The sequence below is a fragment of the Carcharodon carcharias genome, chromosome 9, assembly GCF_017639515.1.
Source record: "Carcharodon carcharias isolate sCarCar2 chromosome 9, sCarCar2.pri, whole genome shotgun sequence".
Taxonomy (NCBI): Eukaryota; Metazoa; Chordata; class Chondrichthyes; order Lamniformes; family Lamnidae; genus Carcharodon; species Carcharodon carcharias.
In genome coordinates, this window is record NC_054475.1 from 127,490,097 (window position 1) to 127,513,916 (window position 23,820).

A 23,820-nucleotide genomic window follows, 5' to 3' on the forward strand; every position below is an offset into this window, starting at 1 on the left:
TCTCTGCTTCCTGTTAGCCAACCAATCTTTATCCATGCTGATGTGTTACCCCCTACACCATGTGCTCTTATCTTGTGTAGTAATCTTTGATAAGGAAAAGAAAGATTGGATTAAGCGAGAAAAAAAAATGACAAAGGAAAAGTAAGATCTACACCACACTTATAATTGTTTACTTTCTGGCCATGAGAGGTTGATTGGCAGTCATTAATAATTATCACACCTGTAAAAGAATACTTATGCTGATAATTACTAGAATTGGCTTTCTCTGGTGAGTTTAATGGGCAATTAATGTGAAAATACAACAACTTTCACAGGGCAGATAACTGATGCAAATGAGCCAGGAACTTGTGGCGATTTGCAATTTAAGCAGTATTATATCCTCATCACAACTTAGTGGCGGATTTGCATATTAATAACCGCCTGAATCATTCAGATGCCGTTATTTTTTCAGTGAAATACATGTTTTAGCTCATTTAAGTTCATAATTCTTGTGCTCAGTCAAAATTCCCTACCATCTTGAAAATTTAGCAGTAAAATATCAAAAATATTAGTGTCCAATGATGATAATTATGAGGTTAAATCCCACGTGAAACAGTAAAGATTGTCATTAATGCAGCTTGAACATCATTTCCTGAAATGTAAAATATCCTGGCCATTGCTATATTTATATCAATGTTCCAGTTTTTGACCATTTAAGGCCAAATCCTTTTTCCTTTTGCTAACAGAGTAGCAGGCTAGACATTATTATTGTAGATTTTGTGATACAGAACCAGGAATTTATTTGATGCAAAGACTGTGTTAAGGAAAATTGTTTGGAAAGGACAATTCTGAGCATTTGGTATTTTTTTGGTAAATTTCAATTTGGGCTGTAGATGTGTTAATGTACAAGTTGTAATATATAACTAACACAATATAAAACTTGCAGGCAAAGAGATAAATTGGAGAATATCTTGAGAGGCTTGGCACCTCATCGAAATGATATAGGTGACGCTATGGTCTTCTGTTTGAATAATGCAGAGGCTGCTGAGGAAATAGTGGATTGCATTGCAGAATCACTGTCTATTTTACAAACTCCACTGCAGAAAAAGGTAAACTTGCAAAAGTTAAAGTTGTGCGTACACAATTTAAAGTATCACAGATGTAAACGTTTGGTCATTGTTTAGTGCAGATATCGTCTACCATCAACTGTGTAATGTGAAATCTTGTCGGGTTTAATAGTGTTTTATGCTGTTTTTAAAGCCCCCCACCGAGGTTAATATATAATTTTATATATTGGGTTAATAATGTGGGACGTTGCTCAAATTTAACATTAACGCTTGCACTTGTTACTTAGAAACTGCTGATATTAGGAGACTGTTTTTGAAAGCCAAAGGCTGAGACTAATGCTTTCTATTTACTTTTCATTGTAGATAGCAAGATTATACTTGGTGTCTGATATTCTGTATAATTCCTGTGCTAAAGTAGCCAATGCATCTTATTATAGGAAATAGTAAGTTTCACCCTTTTTGGTATAAAACTCTTAAACTTATTTCTGGAAAGGCAAAGCTTGTGAAATTTGAAGTGTTTCATTCCTTTTAACAGTTTTGAAACCAGGCTTCCTCAAATATTTACTGATATGCATGAGGCCCATAAAGTGATTCAAGCGAGACTTCAGGCAGAGCAGTTCAAGGTATGTTTTTGAACAAAGAGTTTATTGTTGAATGAAAGTACAGGGCATTATTCTCATTGTACAAAGCATTACCCTTTTTTGTAGAACAAAATTTTGCCTAAATTTATCTGTTTTAGAAAAAAATTATTTTCTTCCTGTCTTCAATTTGCTCTATGGCTCCTGTAGTTTAAATTTCACAGAACATGGCAACAACTTCATTTTAAATTACCCTGAGAGCAGGATGGCCTTGGAACTCAATTTCTGAGGCAGGCATGCTTAGCTGCAGCTGTTGGACCAGTTTTATCGTACTGCCTTTTGCCCCAGAATAAGGATGTTCCGAGAAATAGACACCCCTGGATTGGCTAAATAGGGAAGGATGTTCCAATAGAGTGTCTCCAAAAGAACTTCATAAACAAACTGAAAGGAAATTTCATGAATATTTTGCCCTATAAATTGAGAGGAGTACATTATATGGTCTCCTTACCAGGCTTTCTTTCATTGAGACCACTTGTCATGCAGTATAGGACCATTACATGAAATCTCAGTAGCTTTGCTTTGTTACCTGTTTAGATTTCATTATTGTGTGTACCTAATTTTCACTGTTGAGATCTGATTGCTGCTTAGGTTTATATAATCTTGTTGTTCTTGGCATTCAGCAAAGCTGGTGGTTGTCCTACTGCTTGCGATATATTGTCAGGATTGAGCACTTTGAGATTAGGAATAGCACATGCTGGATGCTGAATTAAGATTTCTCTAATCTGCTTCACCCCAACCATATACGATTATTGTACCAATATTTGATTTTTTTCAAGTTTCCATGTCAACATGGTTATCTTAAAAGCAAGATTAGTGCCAAGGCAGCAGCTTCGTGAGCTGTTAGAAATTGGGTTAACAGTCCACAAATTGATTTTACTTGAGAACTTTAAATATGAACAGGAATTTCTTTTTTAAACCCGCCTTTTCACCAATTTTGAGCTGCCTGCGTTCCTGGCAGTTTTGACTCCAGCTAACTCCCAGTTCCATAACTACTGATTATCCTCTGATAACTCACTAGAGTTCTTTTATGCATGAACCTAAGCGGTGAACATTGAGAGGTTATTTGACAATGGGTGATATCATGGACGAGCTCTAGCCTTGTTCCAAATACATGGACTTGACAATGCTGAGGAGAGACACAGAGCACGAACCTTGATTGAATTTTGTAGCCTAGCAGTGCCAGGACCATTTGTAGCATCCCCTTACTTTTGCTTGGCTGCATTAGACTAAGTGCACAGACTGCGAAACTGACCCCATCTGATCTATATATCCCAGTTACAAGCAGATTTTATTAACAGAGCTATCTGATGAACAGAAGTTTTAATTGCTTGGTTGGATTCATGTCCAGGTTTGAGATGGAATAACCATGCATTAATTCTCTGTGCCATCTGCCCTACTTTCAAACATCGGCATTGTTCATTATGTGTGGGATCTAATTTGCCAGAATTGTTCAATTTATGGTACATTTATGACATAGTATCAATTTTTAATAGCCTTCAGTGGCTTGTTTCCTTTGATAAGAATAACAATTGTTGCTTTTTCTTGCTGAATTTCTAATTTTCCTTTAAGTTGGTTTACTTATTCTACAATAATTGTACACCGAAGGTCTGTGTTGCATGCTGTTTATCAAGACATCTGGTGCTTTATATAGTACTTGTCTCTGTACAGATGAACTTTAACTTGTGTGTTTCCTGTATGCATACTTAACAATGCTCGGAATTAAAATGTTTGACATCAACTGATTTTGATTATGTCTCATGACATATTTTAAAATGATAATTGTGCTTTACTTTGTTTCTGTTAGCAAAGGATAATGACGTGTTTTAGAGCATGGGAAGACTGGGCTGTGTATCCAGAACCATTCCTTATTAGGCTGCAGAATATATTCCTTGGACTAATGAAACTGGACGACGATTTATCAGAAAGACCTGTAGTATGTATTAATATTACTTAACTCTTTAATGGTATTAGACAGCGAATAAAACTTGGCTTTTTATGTTTGAATTTGCTTTCTCAGTTCTGGATATGTTAGCTGCTGTCACAAGCAATGGATCTTTAGGTATAACTTTAGTTAGTGGTGGTTGATGCTGTGGCACAACAGCTAAGCCCAATATTGTACCCTGGGACACTGAAGGCAATTGTAACACTTGAACTTCAGCTGTGATCAACCAGTCACCACTGAGTGGGTGATTCATTTTGCAAGTGACTGTGAAGTAAGATGTTGATAGCTTGGTAGTTTGACTTTGTTGTTGTGGTTTCTGTGATGGGAAAAACTAGGCAAGATTGTTAGTAAAAGAAAATACTGGAAAACTAACCAAAATGAAAGTTTGGAACATAAAATAAGTAATTTATGGGAAACTGCCATTTGATTCACTAAAGCTCTTCCTTTTATTATGTTCTCTCCCACTGTGACATTATTTGTACTTGCAACGTTCCAGCATTTTTACCTCTATTACCTTAATGGCAGTTAAGCAAAGGAGCTTTTCCTGACTCGTCCCAAATTTAATTTCTACTAATTTCAATTTAAGACTTTCAGTTCTATTTCCTGGTTTCGTGATGTAGTTTTCAAGTAATAGAGCCTTGGACTTGATGTGCAACTGCCACAACTTGAATTGCCATGTATGAAATTGTCACAAACTCTCTCACTTTCTCTGCAGCTCTTCATTATGTAACCATGCATAACCCTGCCACCTTATCAATAGTCACAGACGGTAGCATACTCCACTAGGTTATCCTGTCTGCTGCTCCTATACCCCACTATCCATCCCTTATTACCCCCAGATCCCTAACACACCACTCTAATCATTGCCAAACCCTGAAACTCCAATTTCACTGTTTCTAATCTGTCGAATTACCAATCAAGTAGTCTCACATTCAGCAATCCCTTCCCCAATGCTCCTGTGCCCTGTCATCATCATCATCTTGATTCTGCACCCAGATTAATCTCCCACACACTCTGGCACCCCACCATCACCATTCCTGTATTCCTAGGGCAGGATCTCCACCCCCCCACCGCCCCCCGCCTCCCCGGTTGAAGGGGGTTGTGTGGGGGCGTGCTGCCATTTTACCTGGGCGGGCCAATTAAGACCCGCCCAGCATGATGTCCACCAGGGAGCGCTCCGGTGGGGGGGGGGGGGGGTATTCTCTGCACCAGGAGTACGCTTTTTCATGCATGCGCACAGAAGGGCACGCAGACCCCCCCTGCGGCAAAGTGCTGCCTCAGGGAGATTGGCTCAAGTTTGAAACATTGAATAAAGATTAGAAAAAAAATTACTGATGTCCCCTCATGTGCCACTGTCACATGAGCTGGACATGTCAATTTCTTTTATTTAGATGTTTAATATAAATTTTAATATCCTCATGAAACCTCATCCTGCCCATGGATGAGTGTTCATGTTTTCTCAGAAGCCCGCCTGGGCTCCCAGCCTGTCTGCCAACCTTAAGGTTGGAGGGGTAGGTCCATTGATTCTTTTACCTTATTAATGGCCTTCAGTGGCCATTGATAGGTTGGTGGGCGTGCAGCCAAGCCAACCTGAAAATGTTAATGACCTGGGGTGATGTTGGAATGCCCACGTCATTTTACGTGTCGGCGAGTGGATCCCACCCTCCGCTCGCCGACCAGAAGATGCAGCCCCTAGACACTGGGACCCCTCACTCCCCAACATTTCTGTACTGTTACCACTCCCAACAGCCTCCTCCCATAGTTCCCAGAACCTTTAACCAGCCTCCCAACATTACCAAGCCACATGAATCTATTAAATGCTTGTAACCTTTAATCAACCAGTAACTTATTCTTAATATCAGATCCTAAGCCTGAGCTTTTAAACAAAGCAAACAAACAAAACTAATTAAATAAATACACCTGTAATAGTTAAAGCCACTGATTTTAAAATGTCCATGAATGTAGTAAAGTTACATAATTTCACCTGGAAAATACCATTAAATTTCCCATTATGTTTTAATATAAACACAATTTCACTTTTGCATAAATTAATGGCTGTCAGTAGTCTGCAGCTGACTCAGACATGCCAGAAGGAAGCTTTACCCCAGTACTGAAAAGCTTTGGCAACCATAGGTACAAAGTCATTTGTTCTTCCTAAGCATATTCATTATATCTCTGGCCTCAAATTACCATTGGATCCTAAAATATTATTTTCTGAATGAAATCTATCTAATTTGCATTTGAAGAATCGATCGTTGCCACTAACTCCCTAGTTCTCCTAAAATAATATACCTGCTTAGTTGTAAGCACCACCTAGGATATTTGTGTGTGATGTATCAGTATTACATTTTAATTAACTGCTCCTTGTGTTCCTATATTGTATATTTATTCAGGTAATTGACGATGTGGATGGTACACCGATTGACAGTGACCAAGTTGCTCCATTAGATGATGTCGATGGATTACCAATTGATGGAATCCCACTAGACGGAGCACCGTTAGATGATATTGATGGGATTCCTTTGAAATTAGTCGAGGATGACCTTGATGGAATGCCAAGTAAGCACATTAACAACATTAACAAAGCTGATTTACAGTGGCAAGAGACTAGCAATTGCAGATTTAATTTTCAGGGTAGTGGTGGTAATTTTTTTTTTAACCCAATGTTGGAAACATTTGAATTTAAGATGAAAAGTTTTTTTTTTCAAAGCACGGTGATCTATTATACTTAAAACCTAAGGTTTGTTTTAAGATAATTTGTATGCGTGAACTAAGCAGCACTTGTAGCCATTATGTCAGTTTATTTTAGTGAAGGGATGTTTCTAAGGTATGTTACTACTGAAGTTTCAAGATTCCTCCCAGGTAGTGTATGTTGATGTAAAAAACTTGTTTGGAATTTTCTCACTCTTTTATGCTTAGCCAAATTCAAATAGAAACTAAATCCTTGTACATTTTTGTATTCAGGGACATTTACTGTCTTCTATGTTATTGATAGGAAGCTTCATAAAGGAAAGGTTCAGTAATATTGGAGTTTGTCCTGTGGGACCCACCTTATATTCTAGCTCATTTTCTGTCATTCCAAATTAGAGGAGCATACATACTCTCATTCGAAAGTTGACTTCATTTCTAGTTGCTGGCTTTCAATAAAGAAATAACTTGTATTTAGATAGCACCTTTCTTGGGTCATCTCGATTGGCTATAAAGTATTTTAAGTACTTTTGAAGTGTAGCCACTATTGTAATGTAGGCAGCATCACAGGCAATATATACACAACAATGTCCCACAGATAGGAATGAGGTAACCAGTAGATAATAGGCCACCAGGGCAAGTGCCAAAAGGGATATAAGACACAGAAAGAGAGCAAAAGACTTAGATTTATGTAATGCCCTTCAAAACCACAGCACGTTCCCAAATGTGTGACAGCCAATGAAGAACAGTTGAAGTGCAGTCACTGTTGTAATATAGGCAGCCAGTTTGCACACAGCAAGCTCGCACAAACTATCTTTGTGATGTTGATTGAGGGATAAATATTGATCAGGACACTGAGATAACTCCTTTGCCCTTATTTGAAAGAGTACCATGGGATCTTTTACGTCCATTTGAGAGGACAGATAGGACCTTATCCGACAGAAAGTATCTCTGTCAGTGTAGCACTCATTCAGTATTGTACTGGAGTGTCAACTTTGATTTTTGAGTTGGAGTCCTGGAGTGAACCCAGAACCTTCTGACTCAGGCGAGTGTGCTACCAATTTAGTCACGAATGCCAGAGAAAAACTTCATGATAATTCATATCATGACAGCCCCTTGGTGGGAGGCGAGAGGCAGTGGCATAGTGGCATTGTCACTGGACTGGTAATGTTCTGGGGACCCAGATTTGAATCCCACCATTGAATTTGAATTCAGTAAAAATCTAGAATTAAAAGCCTAATGATGACCATGAAACCATTGTTGTAAAAACCCATCTGATCTACTGCAAGGTGGTTGGCTCATGCCCTCTGCAATGGCCTAGCAAGCCATTCAGTTGTGTCAGGCTGCTAAAAAGTAGCACTGACTTAGGCACCTGAAACGACACAGGCAAGCCATGCCCTGTCGACTCTGCGGCTGAGGCTTTGTGCCAAAATTGGGAGAGCTGTCTCACAGACTGGTCAAGCAACAGCCTGACATAGTCATACTCATGGAATCATACTTTACAGATCATGTCCCAGACACCACCACCACCACTATCTCTGGGTATGTCCTGTCCCACCAGCAGGACAGATACAGCATGGGTGGCGGCAGAGTGATATATTGTTGAGATGGAATTGCCCTGGGAGCCCTCAACATTGACTCCGTATCCCATGAAGTCAAACATGGACAAGGAAACCTTCTGCTAATTACCATGTACTACCTCCACTTGGAGGAAGCACTGAGGGTTGCAGAAGGTACTCTGGGTGGGGGACTTCACTCTCCATCACCTAGAGTAGATTGCTAGCACTACCTCAGACCGAGCCCTAAAGGACATAGCTGCGAGACTGGGTCTGCGGCAGGTGGTGAGGGAACTAGCAAGAGGGAAAAAGATACTTGACCTCATCCTCTCAACCTGCCTGCCACAAATGCATCTGACCATGGCGGTATCGGTGGAAGACAAAGTCCCGCCTTCCCATTGAGAATACCCTCTTTCATGATGTTTGGCACTACCACTGTGCTAAATAGGAAGGATTTCGAACAGATCGAGCAGCTCAAGACAGGCCATCCACGAGGCGCTGTGGACCATCAGCAGCAGAATTGTACTTGGCCACAATCTGTAACCTCATGGCCTGGCATGTCCCCCATTCTACCATTATCACCAAGCCAGGGCATCAACCTTGATTCAATGAAGAGTGCAGGAGGGCATGTCCGGAGCAACACCAGGCATACCTAAAAATGAGGTGTCAACCTGGTGAAGCTACAACACAGGACTACTTGCATGCCAAACAGCATAAGCAGCAAGTGATAGGCAGAACAGTTCCACAACCAACGGATCAGATCTATACACTGCTGCATCCCGTCCTGAATGGTGGTGGGCAATTAAACAACTCACTGAAGGAAGAGGAGGCTCCACAAGTCTCCCCAACCTCAATGATGAAAGAACCCAGCACATCAGTGCAAAATATGAGACTGAAGCACTTGCTACAATCTTCAGCCAGAAGTGCCAAAATGGATGATTCATCTTGGCCTCCTCTGGAAGCCCCCAGCATCACAGATGGCAGTCTTCAGCCAATTCGATTCACTCCACGTGATATCAAGAAACAGCTGAAGGCACTGGATACTGCAAAGGCTATGGGCCCTGGCAATACTCCGGCAATCGTACTGAAGATATGTGCTCCAGAACTTGCCGTGCCCCTAACCATGTTGTTCCAGTACAGTTACAATACTGGGATCTACCTGGCAATGTTGAAAATCTCCCAGGTATGTCCTGTACACAAAAAGCACTGTGAATCCAACCCGGCCAATTACCACCCCATCAGTCTGCTCTCTCATCAGTAAAGTAATGGAAAGGGTCATCAACAGCGCTTTCAAGCGGCCCTTGCTTAGCAATAACCTGCTCTCTGACGCTCAAGTTTGGGTTCCGCTGGGGTTACTCAGCCTCTGACCGCATTACAGTCTTGGTTCAAACATGGACAAAAGAACTGAACTCCAGAAGTGAGGTGAGAGTGACTGCTCTTGCCCTCAAGGAGCCCTAGCAAAACTGAAGTCAGTGGAATCAGGGGAAAGCTTTCCGCTGGTTGGAATCATGCCCAGCACAAAGGAAGATGGTTATGGTTTTTGGAGGTCAATCACCTCAGTTCCAGGACATGACTGGATGAGCTCCTCAGGGTAGTGTTCTAGGCCCAACCACCTTCAGCTGCTTCATCAATGACCTTCCTTCCATCGTAAGGTCAGAAGTGGGGATGTTTGTTGATGATTGCACAATGTTCAGCACCATCTGCAACGACTCAGATGCTGAAGCAGTCCATGTCCAAATGCAGCAAGACCTGGACAATATCCAGGCTTAGGCTGACAAGTGGCAAGTAACATTCATGCCACACAAGTGTCAGGCAATGACCATCTCCAACAAAAGAGAATCTAAACCATCACCCCATGACATTCAACGGCATTACTATCACTGAATCCCCCACTGTGAATATCCCGGGGTTGGGGGGGCTGCGGGGTTTACCATTGACTAGAAGCTGAACTGGATTAGCCATATAAATACTGCAGCTACAAGAGCAGGCCAGTGGCTAGGAATCCTGCGGCGAGTAACTCACTCCTGATTGTCCACCATCTACAAGGCACAAGTCAGGAGTGTGATGGAATGCTCTCCTCTTGCCTGGATGAATGCAGCTCTAATGACACTCAAGAAGCCTGACACCACCCAGGACAAAGCAGCCGGCTTGATTGGCACCCCATCCACAAACATTCACTCCCTGATAAACAGTGGGAGCATGTGTCCCAACTACAAGATGCACTGCAGAAAATCACCAAGGCTCCTTGAAGCACCTTCCAAACCCACAACCACTACCACCTAGAAGGACAAGGGCAGCAGATACTTGGGAACGCCACCACTTGGAAGTCCCCCTTCAAGCCACTCACCATCCTGACTTGGAAATATATTGCCGTTCCGTCACTGTTGCTGGGTCAAAATCCTGGAACTATTTTCCTCACAGCTCTGTGGGTGTACCTACACCACGTGGACTGCAGCGGTTCAGGAAGGCAGCTTACTACCATCTTGAGAGCAATTAAGAATGGACAATAAATACTGGCCTAGCTAGTGATGCCCACATCCCGTAAAAATGAATTTTTTTTAAAATTGCCTTTAGTATAAATCAATGTTAATCTGTTCATGGCAGTTTGAAGAATATGTATGTATTTTATTTTGTTTCTTAGTGGAGGAACTGGTGGTTATTAAAAGGGAAGAACCACTGTTAAAGATTGCACCTTCAAAATGGGAAACTGTGGATGAATCTGAGTTGGAATCTCATGGTATGAATTTCAATTGACTTTAATTTTTATACTCACTACCTTACATTGGGCACTATTTCGAACCAATTCAGGCGTTTGTTAATATTTTGATTATCTATTGTCTGATCAGAAATTTAGATTTTTGAATAAAATTCCCAGCTAAGTATTTATTTTAAGATCCCAATATAAGTAGGTGTATTTTAAGTAATCCTAACCACCTTATTGAATAACTTAAAGATATTCTCAAATTTTGAAGTTTGTAGATGATGGTGCAAAGCTAATTGCTCAAGGAGATTTTGTAATTAAGCAACAGCGGATAGTATAGTTTTTAACCAAAAAGCTGCACAAGTGCATTATCAGTTGTATGAAAATGTGGCTGAGACTACTTTATAAGTTTAAAAAATGCATGAAAATAAATTGGGTCATAAAAAACAAATTAATCTTCAGCTTAGAAAAGATGAAATTGATGTGCAAATGGAAATCTGTAGCCAGAGATCCAATAGCATGGTGTATGTATGCCGTTGCCACTTAATTGGTGGGATTTTGCGGTGCCTTAGGAGTGGGATAGGAGACAGTGGGGGCAGTGGTCAAAAGATTGAGAGGAAGGAAAGAGGGGTGGTGTTTCATATTCCCTTCCTGCTCCTGTTGCATTTTGCCAGTGGTAGGGAAGGAGGTAGATGGCTCTTCTGCCCAGGGGTAAATTGAGACAATTAACTGGACAATTAAGGGTCTCTCACTGCCACCTTGGGCTCTCGCTGTGTGATGAAACAGCGTGTCACACCCAGGTGGTCTCCCTACGAGCTCAAGATGGGGGTCCTGCTGGTTGCCTCTCCAGTGGCAATCACCACCCATGTGACAGCACCTCTCTCCCCTTGTTAGGGCCTCTGTGACTGGCCCTGGCGACCCCTGATTCCACCTGCCTTGTTCCAAGTGTGGCATCGATGCTGCTTCTCCCAACTGGGTGCAATGTCAGCAGTGGCCACTGCTCCTGTAATGCTGCCGGGACTGAAGAGCTGTCAGCTCTCAGACCGGTAGCTTTTTGAGACAGGATTTCAACCCTTAAAGGGATGGGAGCCCAGACTGCAATTCATTAGCTGCCTAATGGACATAAAGTACAGTCAGAGCTCCCTGAAACAGCTGAGGCAGGGTTGCCTGTAATTTTCCAGCTTGTGGATGGGGCTGCTGCTACCTGACAATCCTGGCCAATGTGCTGGATAGATAACTGAGGAAAAATTGGTATTATATCTTGCAGCTCTCTTTTTTTTCTAAAGTGAAATGATTTAAAGTTCACACATTGCTAAGTTCCCAATAACTATCTGAGGCATTTAATACTTTCAGTCAACAATTCTGTTTTTTCTAATGAAGTGTTGAGATATAATTTTTAATTTTGCAGCAATTACCATGTCAAAATGGGATCTTCTTGACCACCCAGGATCAGAAGAAAAGATTGAGATTAAGTGAGTTGCTTTGAACTACCCTTATTGTGGGCTAATAACCATCTTTCTTTAAGAATGTTAGTGCGCTGTACCACGTTACTCAGGAGCAAAGTAGTAGGTGCCTGTGAGTGCAAATTTACATGACCTTTCGATCGTTTAGGATGAATAAATTTGTTTCCTTCACAACTGCAATCAATAATTACCTTGTGTCAGTATTTACGGTAGAGGAAGAGGTCAGCATGTTTGATATCCCAAAAAAAAGCAATGATGAATCAAAGACAGTGGCTCACCAAAATTAATATAAGCAAAGCAACAATAATGAAGAAATCCATGGCACTAATCCTTCCATAATAAGGTCAAAAGTGAGGATGTTCGTTGATGATTGCACAATGTTCAGTGTGATTTGTGACTCTTCAGGCATTGAAGTAGTCCATGTCTATATGCAGCAGGACCTGAACAACATTCAGGGTTAATTGATAAGCGGCAAGTCACATTCGCACCATGCAAGTGTCTGGCAGTGGCCATCTCCAACCAGGCTGGGACCTGAATATTGAAGGACTTTTAACTTTTGCAAAGATGGGAAGCTAGGAAAGTGGTGGGGTATTGCCGTTAATTAAGGATAATAGTACAGTGGTGTGAGATTACCTTAGCTTGAAAAAGCAAGATGTAGAATCAGTTTTGATAAGAGTTAAGGAATCTCTATCCTGGAGCTCTCAGCATGTTTGGAGTTACATCAACTCACTATCCCTGATAGTTAAGCTCTGAAGGCTGAAAACCTTTGCGGAGTCTATAGTTGAGTCATACCAAATTAGGGTGATTATTTTTTGGTTGTCTGTTTTCACAGTACTGGGAGTGGCAGAATCATCCCTTCTAAAATGTACATTCCTTGCTGCTTACACCAGCTTTTAAACTTGGAAAACTAGTGAGGGCCGATGCTTTCTGCTGAGATAAAGTCCAGCCAGCCATTTGCTTGCCTTGGATGTTGCCTCGTTGGTGCCAACCTTGTACAGCTCATTCACTGTAAGCTACAGCAAATCACCTAGTTTTAGGTGTGCAATTCTACTATTGAGGTCGTGCTGATGATCTGGTACGCCAGCCTATTTGCCTCAGTTTCTGCAGTGCTGCAAGCCAGGATGCTTGAAAATCCACTTTGATGCCAGTAGGCTTTTTGGCCATTCATTTATGCTCTAATTAGAGGGTGCTATTTGTCTGCGTAGTGGCTGGACCTATTGCAGTTATTGTGTGCCTCAAGAATGAGAATCTCACTTGTTTGAATTGGAGAGCTGCTAAAGCACTTCTGTTTTGATTTCGGAGTGGCTGATTCAGATAAATGGTCCGTGTGGGGACTCCGTACTGGAGCTTTGTCAGCCAATTCACCAGTCTACTTCGCTTGGACCAGAAAGGATATTCTAGCAGGTCAAGAAAGGAAATAATTTTATTCCTGACTCTCATTGTTCCAAACTTTGTGATGCTTCCTTCTTATTGCAGATCTGCAATAATTGAATAAAGTTCTTGAAAAAAGTTTAAGATGTTACTCTGCTTTGTCTTGTAATTGTCTGCGACATTAACTACTTGTGATAGACTCTTTATATGGAAGCTAGATGGGCGATGTGATAGCTCAACTACTTTAAATACAGCAGTCTGTTTAGCTCATAAGCTTTGACAGATTTCTTCTGACAAACTTGTTCTTGATTGTTTGGTCTAGAGTTCCAGCCATAGATTTATTACCCTTAATATAAACGCTACTGGTTTACAGGCAGCTTTCCATTAAGAAAGGCCTAAACTGTTAAGTGGAAGAAAATTGTTCTCTGGTGTTCATCCAGACATCTGTGCTGAGTTATTTGTGGAGTTCTTCCCAGCATATGTTGAATCTGAAATCAAGCTCTGAAGTGCACAATTTAATTTATTTTCCAAAAGATTCATTTGGGAATATTTTCAGTTTCCTGGGTAGTAAAGGAACTTGCCTAGTTCAAATGATTTTTATTGCGACTAGAATTTAATTTCCCATAAAATGTACATAATTATTTCAAACGTAGATATTCTATGGATATAAAATTATTTTCATGGAAGTTGTAGACTTGACATCATTGGTCTCATTTGAAATATCCTAGGAAGGTAAACTCTTATTATGGCTGGCTGCCCAAGCAGTAATCCTTTCTCCAGGTTGCAGTAAATTTCAGGTACAACTAGAAAGATTCCGCTTTCTATTTATTACTGCATAACCTTGAGCATTTAATATCTGACAAATTAACATATTATCTTACTGGAACAGAAATAATCCTACTGGTACCACTAGGGCAGCTTTTTGACTCATGGGGTCGTACCATTAACACCAGTGTTTTTAAAAATGGAAGCAGAATGTATTCAATGTATTCTCCATTGTTGTCACTCCTGGATAAGAAATCCTCATCAAAAGTCAGGATTTCACGATGTAATTAGCCCAAGATGTAGAAGTATAAGAGCACCTGATGAAACCTCTTGGAGAGATGTTCTATTTCACATACCTTCAGCACGTGCTATTGGTTTGTTTCCAAATATATATTTTATTCGTAAAATTTATAAAAATACATTACATCACAGTTCAAAGTTGACATCACATGAGGTTAATGCCACATCAGTTTCTTCCAATACTGCCCTCACCACATTTACAATTACAATTAATAATTACAAGATTTGTTATATGTCAAACATACAGACTGAGTAGTTTTAACCAGTTTCCAGCTCCTCAGTGTACAATGGCTGAAAGGTCTTTAGACAATGACCTTATTTTCACCACATGCTATTGTTTGGATTTGATATCCAAGACTGATCTGTGATTTGGCATGTCTACTCTTACTGCGTAGGCCTTTTGCCTAGATCAAGTTCCTTTTAAATGATTGCTAGTTCAGACCTCTGTACTTTGTAGGAGATGCAATAAAGAAGACCAATGTTAGGTTTCTTGTGTAGTTAGGGTCTTCATAGAAAGGAAGCTTGTTCACATGCCTTGATCCTTCTGATCAGTTCATCACTCCCGTTCTTCAGAAGTGGACATGCTTCTTTGCAGTTACTTAGTTATATTATAACATTTCAAATATTATTAATTGATTTCTGTGGTTTAAAGAGGGAACTGAAAAACATGCAAAGGAAACATTTGCATACAATGAATGAGAGGAGGTGGGGGATGGACCAGGCAAGGCCATATTAGATAATGCAAATGGTCAAAATCTTCAAGTCGCTGCATCATTTGTAATTTTCCCATTTGGCTTCGATGAACTGTGATCTGTGCAGGTTTCTTTTATTGAATGAAGACCCAGCAAAACAAGTCATCTAACTTTGCTTAAGGTTTGCAACTGAAAGTTTAATTTAACTGCAGATGGTGAAAGAAAGCATAACTGGTTACAGCTATTTAGACTGATGCACTTGGGAGAAAATTGTGTTCTGTTGCTGTATGCTCCAAATCTTGGTTCTTGCCATCCATGTGAATTACATTGTGTTTTAAACATATCAGTTTGAACAGTACATTAATCCATACAGCCTTTCTTGATTACAGCATTTTAAGTTGTAGTATGTGCTGATCAGTAGCTTAGAAAATATGCACATCAATGTGGCCAGTCTAATGTTAATAGGTGTAACTTTGCAGAATTTTGGAGCAATGTACACTTATGCCTAAACACAGTTCTGCGCATTGTAGCAATTAACATTCATAAAGCAGTTAACTCTTGAGTGTTTCTCGTGTGCAGGGAGGAAATAAAGGAGGAATCTGAGGAGGAGGAAGATGATGGTATTGAGTCTGAAGAATCATTAGGACAGAAGGAAGAGCCCTGTGATTCAAAATCTCAAAAAATGTTAGAAATGTCTGAAGAGAAACGTGCCAAACTGCGAGAAATTGAGGTAGTATTGACTGTGTTTGTGCTAAATCTCGTGTGTTTTAATAGATGCTTTTTTGCAGCAAATCATTGAAAAAAAGTCATTTGAATATGTGCAGTTCATTTGAAGAATCAGTTTATTAATTGCAGTGCTGTCTTTCATGGCTTGTCATCTTGTTTTTTTAAAGCTGTCTCTTATATAGGTATAGAATTAATGGATGGAGAGATGCAAAGACTGTGAAGGTGCCTGAATATAGAAACTAATATTTCAGTAATTAAAAGGCAAGAGTATTCTGCTGAATTGTCAAATAGTTTTAACTGTTGCAGAAGTAGAAAACATGCTTTGAAGTGGGACAATTGTTTACTGTTCTGAACTGCATACAGATGTGTTGTAGCTAGCCCAGTGTTGAAATACCATCTATTGTTAACGGCATTATTTAGCAATACCACTGTGCATTTTTGGTGGCATAGAAAGAAAAGACAGCTTTTTAAATAAGGAATAGGAAACCATCTTATCAATTTTGTTATCCATCTTTCCTGTTTGATGTCTCCCATTCTTTCTACCTCGTGTGTCTGTGATACAACATTTGCTTCCTCTTACTAAGACAGTGAGCAACTTGGAAGATGCTCCTGTAATCATGGCTTTCCTAGCTCTTCACATACTGTGAACTGGCCCTGTAGCTCTGGCTCCTAGCTGCATCTTGGAATATATCATGCTGTAAAAGAGCAGGAGGAAGGAACAATATTTTATGGACTAACCTCATTGGGTGACCAAATGAAGGAGACTTTGTAGCAGATTTGGTGGTGGAGGAGAGGAGTAAGGGGGCATGGATTTCTCTGGGTGTCTCGTACTGCAGCTGTCTGGCCACACCATGCTAATGTAAGACCTATTAACATTTTTGAACCAGGTGCTCTGAATAACACAGAGATAAAAACAAAAAAACTGCGGATGCTGGAAATCCAAAACAAAAACAGAATTACCTGGAAAAGCTCAGCAGGTCCGGCAGCATCGGCGGAGAAGAAAAGAGTTGCCGTTTCGAGTGCTCAAGGGTCATGAGGACTCGAAACGTCAACTCTTTTCTTCTCCGCCGATGCTGCCAGACCTGCTGAGTTTTTCCAGATAATTCTGTTTTTGCTCTGGATAACACATCCGGTTTGATTATATTTCATTAGGAATTACATTGATGATGAAGTATAACAAAATTGGAATGTTACAATAATTTTTCAAAGTGTGATTTTACCCAGTCGAGAATATTGAAGAGAGAACATAATAAGCACAAAAGAAATAGGAGCAGGAATAGGCCTTTTGACCCTTTGTACCTGTTCTGCCATCCAATAAGATCATGGCCAATCTACCTGAACTCTACCTTCCCGTATGATCATCACATTCCTTAATTCTCTTAGTATTGAAAAATTAATCATGCAACATACAGAATAGGAGCAGGAGTAGACCATTTGACCTCTTGAGCCAACACTGCCATTAAACACATTCATGCTGATCTTTGGCTTCAACTTCACTTTCTCACCTGCTCCCCATACCCCTTAATTCCCCGAGAGACCAAAAATCTGTCTATCTCAGCCTTAAATATACTAAACAATGGAGCAACCCTCAGAAGTAAAGGATTCCAAAGACGCACAACACTTTGAGTGAAGAAATTTCTCTTCTTCTCAGCCCTAAATGATGAGCCCCTTACCCTGAGACTGTGTTCCCTTGTTCTTGATTCTCCAGCCGAGGGAACAATCTCCGTGTCTTGAGTTCAGAATTTTGCATTTTTCAATGAGATCGCCTCTCATTTTTCTAAACTCCAGAGCATATAGGCCCAGTTAACTGAGGCCTCTCATCACAGGACAACCCTCTCATCCCAGGAACCGATCTGTTGAACCTTTGCTGTACCCCCTCCAAGGCAAGTATATCCTTCCTTAAATATGACACCAAAATTGCTTACAATAGTATGGGTGTGGTCTCACCCAAGTCCTGTACAATTATAGCAAGGCTTCCTTATTCTTGTAGTCCAATCCTCTTGCAATAAAGGCTGACATGCCATATGCCTTTCTAATTGCTTGCTGTACTGCATGCTAACTTTTTATTCCTTGTACGAGTAAACCCAAGTCCCTCTGAATATCAACACTTCAAGTTTTACATTAAAATATATTCTGCTTTTCTATTTGGATGGCCAAAGTGAATAACATCATACTTCCGCACATTATATCCCATCTGCCACCTTGTTGCCCACTCACTTAACCTGTCTATATCTCTTTGCAATCTCCCTTTGTCCTCCCCGCAGCTTAAATTCCCACCGAGCTTTGAATCATCAGTAAACTTAAATACACCACTCTCTCTCCATTTAAGCATTAATATAGATTGTAAATTACAGAGGCCCCAGCACTGACCCTTGCAGCGTTCCACAATTCACAGCCTGTCAACTTGAAAATGCCACACTTTGCTTCCTTTCCATTAACAAGTCCTCTGTTCATGCTAATATTACCTCCCAATTCCATGAGCCCTTAGCTTGCATATTAACCTTTTGTGTGACACCTTATCAAATGCCTTTTGGAAATCAAAGTATACTACATTTACTAGTTCCCCATTATCTACCCTATTAGTTACATCCTCAAAAAAAAACTCTAACTTTGTCAAACATAATTTTCCTTTCGTGAAATCATGTTGACTGTGTGATGTTGCTCTTGAATATACACCAGTGACTGAGCATCTATAACCCTCTGGGGTAGAGAATTCCAAAGATTCACAACCCATGAGTGAAGAAATTTCTCCTCATCTCAGTCCTATATGGCTAACCCCCTTCTGAGATTGTGTTCCCTAGTTCTGAACTCTCAGTCAAGGGAAACATTCTCCCAGCGCCTACCCTATCAATATCCTTAAGAGGTTTACATTTTTCAGTTAGATCACCTCTCATTCTTCTAAGTTCCAGCGAATAAAGGCCTATTCTACTCTATCTCTCCTCATGGGACAATCCCCTCGTCCAGGAATTAGTCTAATGAACCTTTGTTGCACTCCCTCTAAGGCATATATACTCTTAATAGGTTAATGAGACCAGAACTCTACACAGTACCCCAGGTGTGGTCTCACCAAGGCCCTGTGTAATTGTAGTAAGACTTCTTACCTATTTTACTCCTGTCCTTTTATAATAAAGACTGACATACCGTTTAGCTTTCTGATTATTTGCTGTATCTGCAGGTTAACTAACTTTGATTCATGTATAAGGATACCTCAATTCTTCTGACCACCAACATTTTCCAGTTTCACCATATAAAAAAATTCTGCTTTATCCATAAACATACTTGTTTTCCTCTTTTTAAATGACAACTTTGTTTTAAATTGAAGCTTTCCATTTCTTTCTTGTTAGCTAAAAGTAATGAAATTTCAAGATGAATTGGAATCGGGTAAAAGGACTAAGAAATCGGGAATGACTTTTCAACAACAGGTTGAGCATTATAGAAGTAAACTATTACAAAAGGTAAGACAGTTAACTGTAGTTGGCTGGTTTCCTGAGGTTGAGCAGAATCAACAACTGGCTTTCTGCACAGTAAATCAATTGTAACATCGTAAAGGTATGAGGAAGTGTAAATGACACAAGGATAGAGGGCAGAGACAATGTATCAAAGCAATTGTTCTTGCCCATTCACTATTTTTTTAATTATCAAGCTTTGCATGATTATTAATATAAAATTTGGTAACCAGAAAAGAAAATGTTATTGCAATTTAATGTTTACATTTTATACAAAGTCTAAATACTTACATAAACATGAGGCCAAAATAAGCCTTTCTTTTTCTGTAGGAAAAGGAAAAAGATCAGGATAAAGAATTAGAAAAAGAAGTAGGTGATCCTGAGAGAATAAAAGATATAAGCAAAGAGAAAGATAAAAAGGAAAAAGAGAGAACTGAAGAACGGAGCAAAGACAGAGACAGAGATAAAGTCAAGAGCAAAGAAAAAGACAAGAATAAGATGAAGAACAAGGAAAAAGAGCGCAGTAAGGATCGAGCACGGACTAAAGAGAAACACAAGGAAAAGGGGAATTCTTTGTCACCATCCAGGTGAGCAAATATAAGGAGTAGTAAAATGGAAGAAACCATTGGAATTCTGGTGATATCTGAAGCTGAACTAGAATTGAAATCATTCACAAATCATCTCACTTCCCGTCAAATTTCACATGCTGCTCAGAATCCTGCAACAGCGTTCTACAAATGACTGCAATTTTTCACATAACTTTAGTCAAGTGATCAAGAAAGTTTTGTGGTGCTCTTACCTTTTGGCCCATGGAGCAAGATGCATGAAAAAGATGTACGTTTAACCCTAAACAAAAATAAAAATACCTGGAAAAGCTCAGCAGGTCTGGCAGCATCTGCGGGGAGGAACACAGTTAACATTTCAAGTCTATATGACTCTTCAACAGAACTAAGTAAAAATAGAAAAGAGGTGAAATATAAGCTGGTTTAAGGGGGGGAGGGGTAGAGCTGGATAGAAGGCCAGTGATAGGTGGAGATAGCCAAAAGATGTCATAGACAAAAGGACAAAGAGGTGTTGAAGGTGGTGATATTATCTAAGGAATGTGCTAATTAAGGGTAGAAAGCAGGACAAGCAAGGTACAGATAGCCCTAGTGGGGGTGGGGTGAAGGGAAGGGACTTAAATAGGCTAAAAGGTGGAGATAAAACAATGGATGGAAATACATTTAAAAATAATAGAAATAGGTGGGAAAAGAAAAATCTATATAAATCATTGGGAAAAAAAGGGGGGGTATTGGAAAGGGGGTGGAGATGGAGGAGAGAATTCATGATCTAAAGTCGTTGAACTCAGTATTCAGTCCGGAAGGCTGTAAAGTGCCTAGTCGGAAGATGAGCAGGGTGGAGTGTTGAAATGGCAAGCGACAGGGAGGTCTGGGTCATGCTTGCGGACAGACCGAAGGTGTTCTGCAAAGTGGTCACCCAGTCTGTGTTTGGTCTCTCCAAAACACTCCACCCTGCTTTCATGCCCACATGTCCGTCCTTGACCTGCTGCATTGTTCCAGTGAAGCTCAACGCAAACTGGGAGAACAGCACTTCATCTTCCGACTAGGCACTTTACAGCCTTCTGGACTGAATATTGAGTTCAACAATTTTAGATCATGAACTCTCTCCTCCATCCCCACCCCCTTCCCGATCCCCCCCCTTTTTTTCCCAATAATTTATATAGATTTTTCTTTTCCCACCTATTTCCATTATTTTTAAATGTATTTCCATCCATTGTTTTATCTCTACCTTTTAGCCTATTTCAATCCCTTCCCTTCACCCCTCCCCACCCCCACTAGGGTTATCTGTTCCTTGTCCTGCTTTCTACCCTTAATTAGTACGTTCCTTAGATAATATCACCACTCTCAACACCTCCTTTGTCCTTTTGTCTATGATATCTTTTGGCTATCTCCACCTGTCACTGGCCCTCTTTCCAGCTCTTATCCACCCACCCCCCCTCCTCCACACACACACACACACACACACACACACACAAAACAAGCTTATATTTCATAAAAACAAAAAAACTGCAGATGCTGGAAATCAAAAACAAAAACAGAATTACCTGGAAAAACTCAGCAGGTCTGGCAGCATCGGCGGAGAAGAAAAGAGTTGACGTTTCATGACCCTTCGACAGAACTTGAGTTCGAGTCCAAGAAAAAGCTTATATTTCACCTCTTTTCTATATTTACTTAGTTCTGTTGAAGAGTCATACGGACTCGAAACGTTAACTGTGTTCCTCTCTACAGATGTTGCCAGACCTCCTCAGTTTTTACAGGTATTTTTATTTTTGTTTTGGATTTCCAGTATTTGCAGTTTTTTGCTTTTACGTTTAACCCTATTCCTGCAATCCCTATTCCTGTTTAGCTGCTGTCATGAAATTTCAGTCAGTTTGGATTTCAATTCTTATGAGGCTTTGCCTTGCATTAAACATGTCAGTGTGGACATCTCAATTTTCTTAATGCAACTTAACATACAGAATTTAGGTTTTTAAGTGTGAATCTCTCACTAACATGGAGCACTATGCTTTCACATGTGGAACCAGATATGGGATTTAGACTGAATAGGATGAAAGTTTGCTCCTTTGTTGTTCTGTTCTTTTCTGTTGTATGGTGGTTCTGTGAAGAAAGTTGGGCAGTCTCAATTTAGTTTCTGGTAAGCATAAAGTTAATATATTAAATATGTGACTATCAGAATCAATACCTGCCATTGGCAGGAGAGGTGTTTGTCCCACTAGTTGCATTGAGACTGGGGAAGACTGAATTAGGTAGATCCGAACACTTTGGGTAGAAGAAGCTGTCCTTTATCTCAGTTGAAGACTTCTAATGATTGCCACAGCAAATATCCTATCTCCATGGTGCCTGGTCTGTACAGATATGACCTGCACTTATATAGAGTGTATAACATGGACATTATTCTGTTGGTGAAGTCGGATAGTAGTAGTTTGGGGCTCAGAACTTTTTGACTCTTAGTTTAAACCAAACATTTAAGATTTTCAATAAAAACAGGGTGAATGGGGAAGCATTAGCCCAGGGAACATCTTCACAGCTCAGGCAATAACATAATGGTTTGTCTTAATTCAAATTCATCTTGTTCGTAGAAAAGAAAGCATTGTTGAACATGCACATATGTTTCATAGCCTTTAGAAAAACAAGTTTAGCCATGCCCGACTAGTCTATTTGGAAATACTTGATGTTTGCATTGTTTCAGAAAAAGGAGGTGTACAAGCTCCCCAAGTCCCTCGAGAAGCATCAGATGTGAAATATCTGTGTCGCCTTGGTCTGAGAGGTCCCAGCTAAAAGAAAATACCTTGTCCAGGTCTCCATCCCCTGCATATAAAGATTCCCCAAGACAGAGCAGCAAACGAAAAAAAAGGTGGGTACATTTATCAATGAAGAAAATATAAAAAGGCGCATTATCCAATTGGTTGGATGAACTACCGTGAAGTATATATAATTTTCTTAGCATGTAGGCTGGAGTGGAAATCTACACCAAAATTGTTTTCAAATTGATCCATCAATATACAGGATTCTAATTTCAAGTTGAATATTCTGTTGAAAATGTTTATGCTTGCATTTATTTATCCCAGTCTTTTTGGTAGGTCTTGGTCTAGATCTAAATCACCTAAAAAGTCAAAGCATTCTCGTTCGAGTTCTCCGAAGAAATCAAGGCGATCGCGGTCACGCTCAAGAACTCCTCACCGATCTCACAAAAAGTCAAAGAAGAGCAAACGCTGACAATCCATTAGGTTTGCTTTTGCGCTATTGTGTACATAAAGGATGATGCAGCATTTTTTTGTACTTTGTTTTGCCCCTTTGTTACTCTCTTCCATTTGTTTTATAGATGGAATAAATATTTGCTTTTGTATTTGGATAACTGCAACTCATGTTTAAAATGGGAATGTGATTCAGATCTGAAAATGGTGATCAGTTAGAAGTAATCTGTGTAATTGTTGTTCTTGTCAATGTAAAGAATTCACTTCTGCACCCCTGCCTAGTTTTGCTTTTGCTTCAGTACAAGTGTTGTGGTTTTTATTTACACCGATGAAGAGCTGCAGGGCCAGTATTTTTGTTTTGTTTTGTGACCCATAAGCATCTCTGTTCAGTTTCTGTAATTATCGCAACATTTAAATAAAGTTTTGTGGCTCCTTTCTTGATGATGTTGATTATTTTCTGTATTAAAGAATAAAATCTTTCTGACTTAAATGGATCCAAATAGTTTTATCACAGTGAGTAATTGCTTTTCCTGGCCAGCTTTCTGTGAGGGTGTGGGCAAGGACTGTGTCTTCGGGGCGTCCAGGCAGCTTTTGCTTTTACTTGTACAGGTAGCACCGCCCCTCTCTCAGTTGGCCACCTCATGCCTCCATGTGCTAGCATACAACCGTGCAATGGGGTCTCTGCTCTGGAGCCAAGTTCCAGCACTCCAGATCTGAATGCCCTGGAGCGAG

At 40.1% G+C, this 23,820-nt stretch overlaps 1 protein-coding gene across 10 annotated transcripts in view; it reads left to right on the forward strand.

Annotated features, from left to right (window-relative positions):
• The window catches only part of LOC121281896 (U2 snRNP-associated SURP motif-containing protein-like), a 64,873-nt gene extending 41,349 nt beyond the window's left edge, over nt 1-23,524 (forward strand). For 8 of the 10 annotated variants that reach the window (XM_041195040.1, XM_041195036.1, XM_041195037.1 and 5 more), the window contains 12 exons: nt 926-1,088; nt 1,410-1,489; nt 1,582-1,669; nt 3,489-3,617; nt 6,020-6,185; nt 10,512-10,607; nt 11,980-12,043; nt 15,742-15,892; nt 19,233-19,343; nt 19,665-19,921; nt 22,584-22,748; nt 22,963-23,524. In XM_041195040.1, the coding sequence (XP_041050974.1) occupies nt 926-1,088; nt 1,410-1,489; nt 1,582-1,669; nt 3,489-3,617; nt 6,020-6,185; nt 10,512-10,607; nt 11,980-12,043; nt 15,742-15,892; nt 19,233-19,343; nt 19,665-19,921; nt 22,584-22,748; nt 22,963-23,110 (1,618 nt within the window). In that variant the 3' untranslated portion in view covers nt 23,111-23,524. The remainder of the gene's footprint in view (nt 1-925; nt 1,089-1,409; nt 1,490-1,581; nt 1,670-3,488; nt 3,618-6,019; nt 6,186-10,511; nt 10,608-11,979; nt 12,044-15,741; nt 15,893-19,232; nt 19,344-19,664; nt 19,922-22,583; nt 22,749-22,962) is intronic. The other 2 variants (XM_041195043.1, XM_041195044.1) reach the window with 2 other exon arrangements.
• The last annotated feature ends 296 nt before the right edge of the window (nt 23,525-23,820 follow it).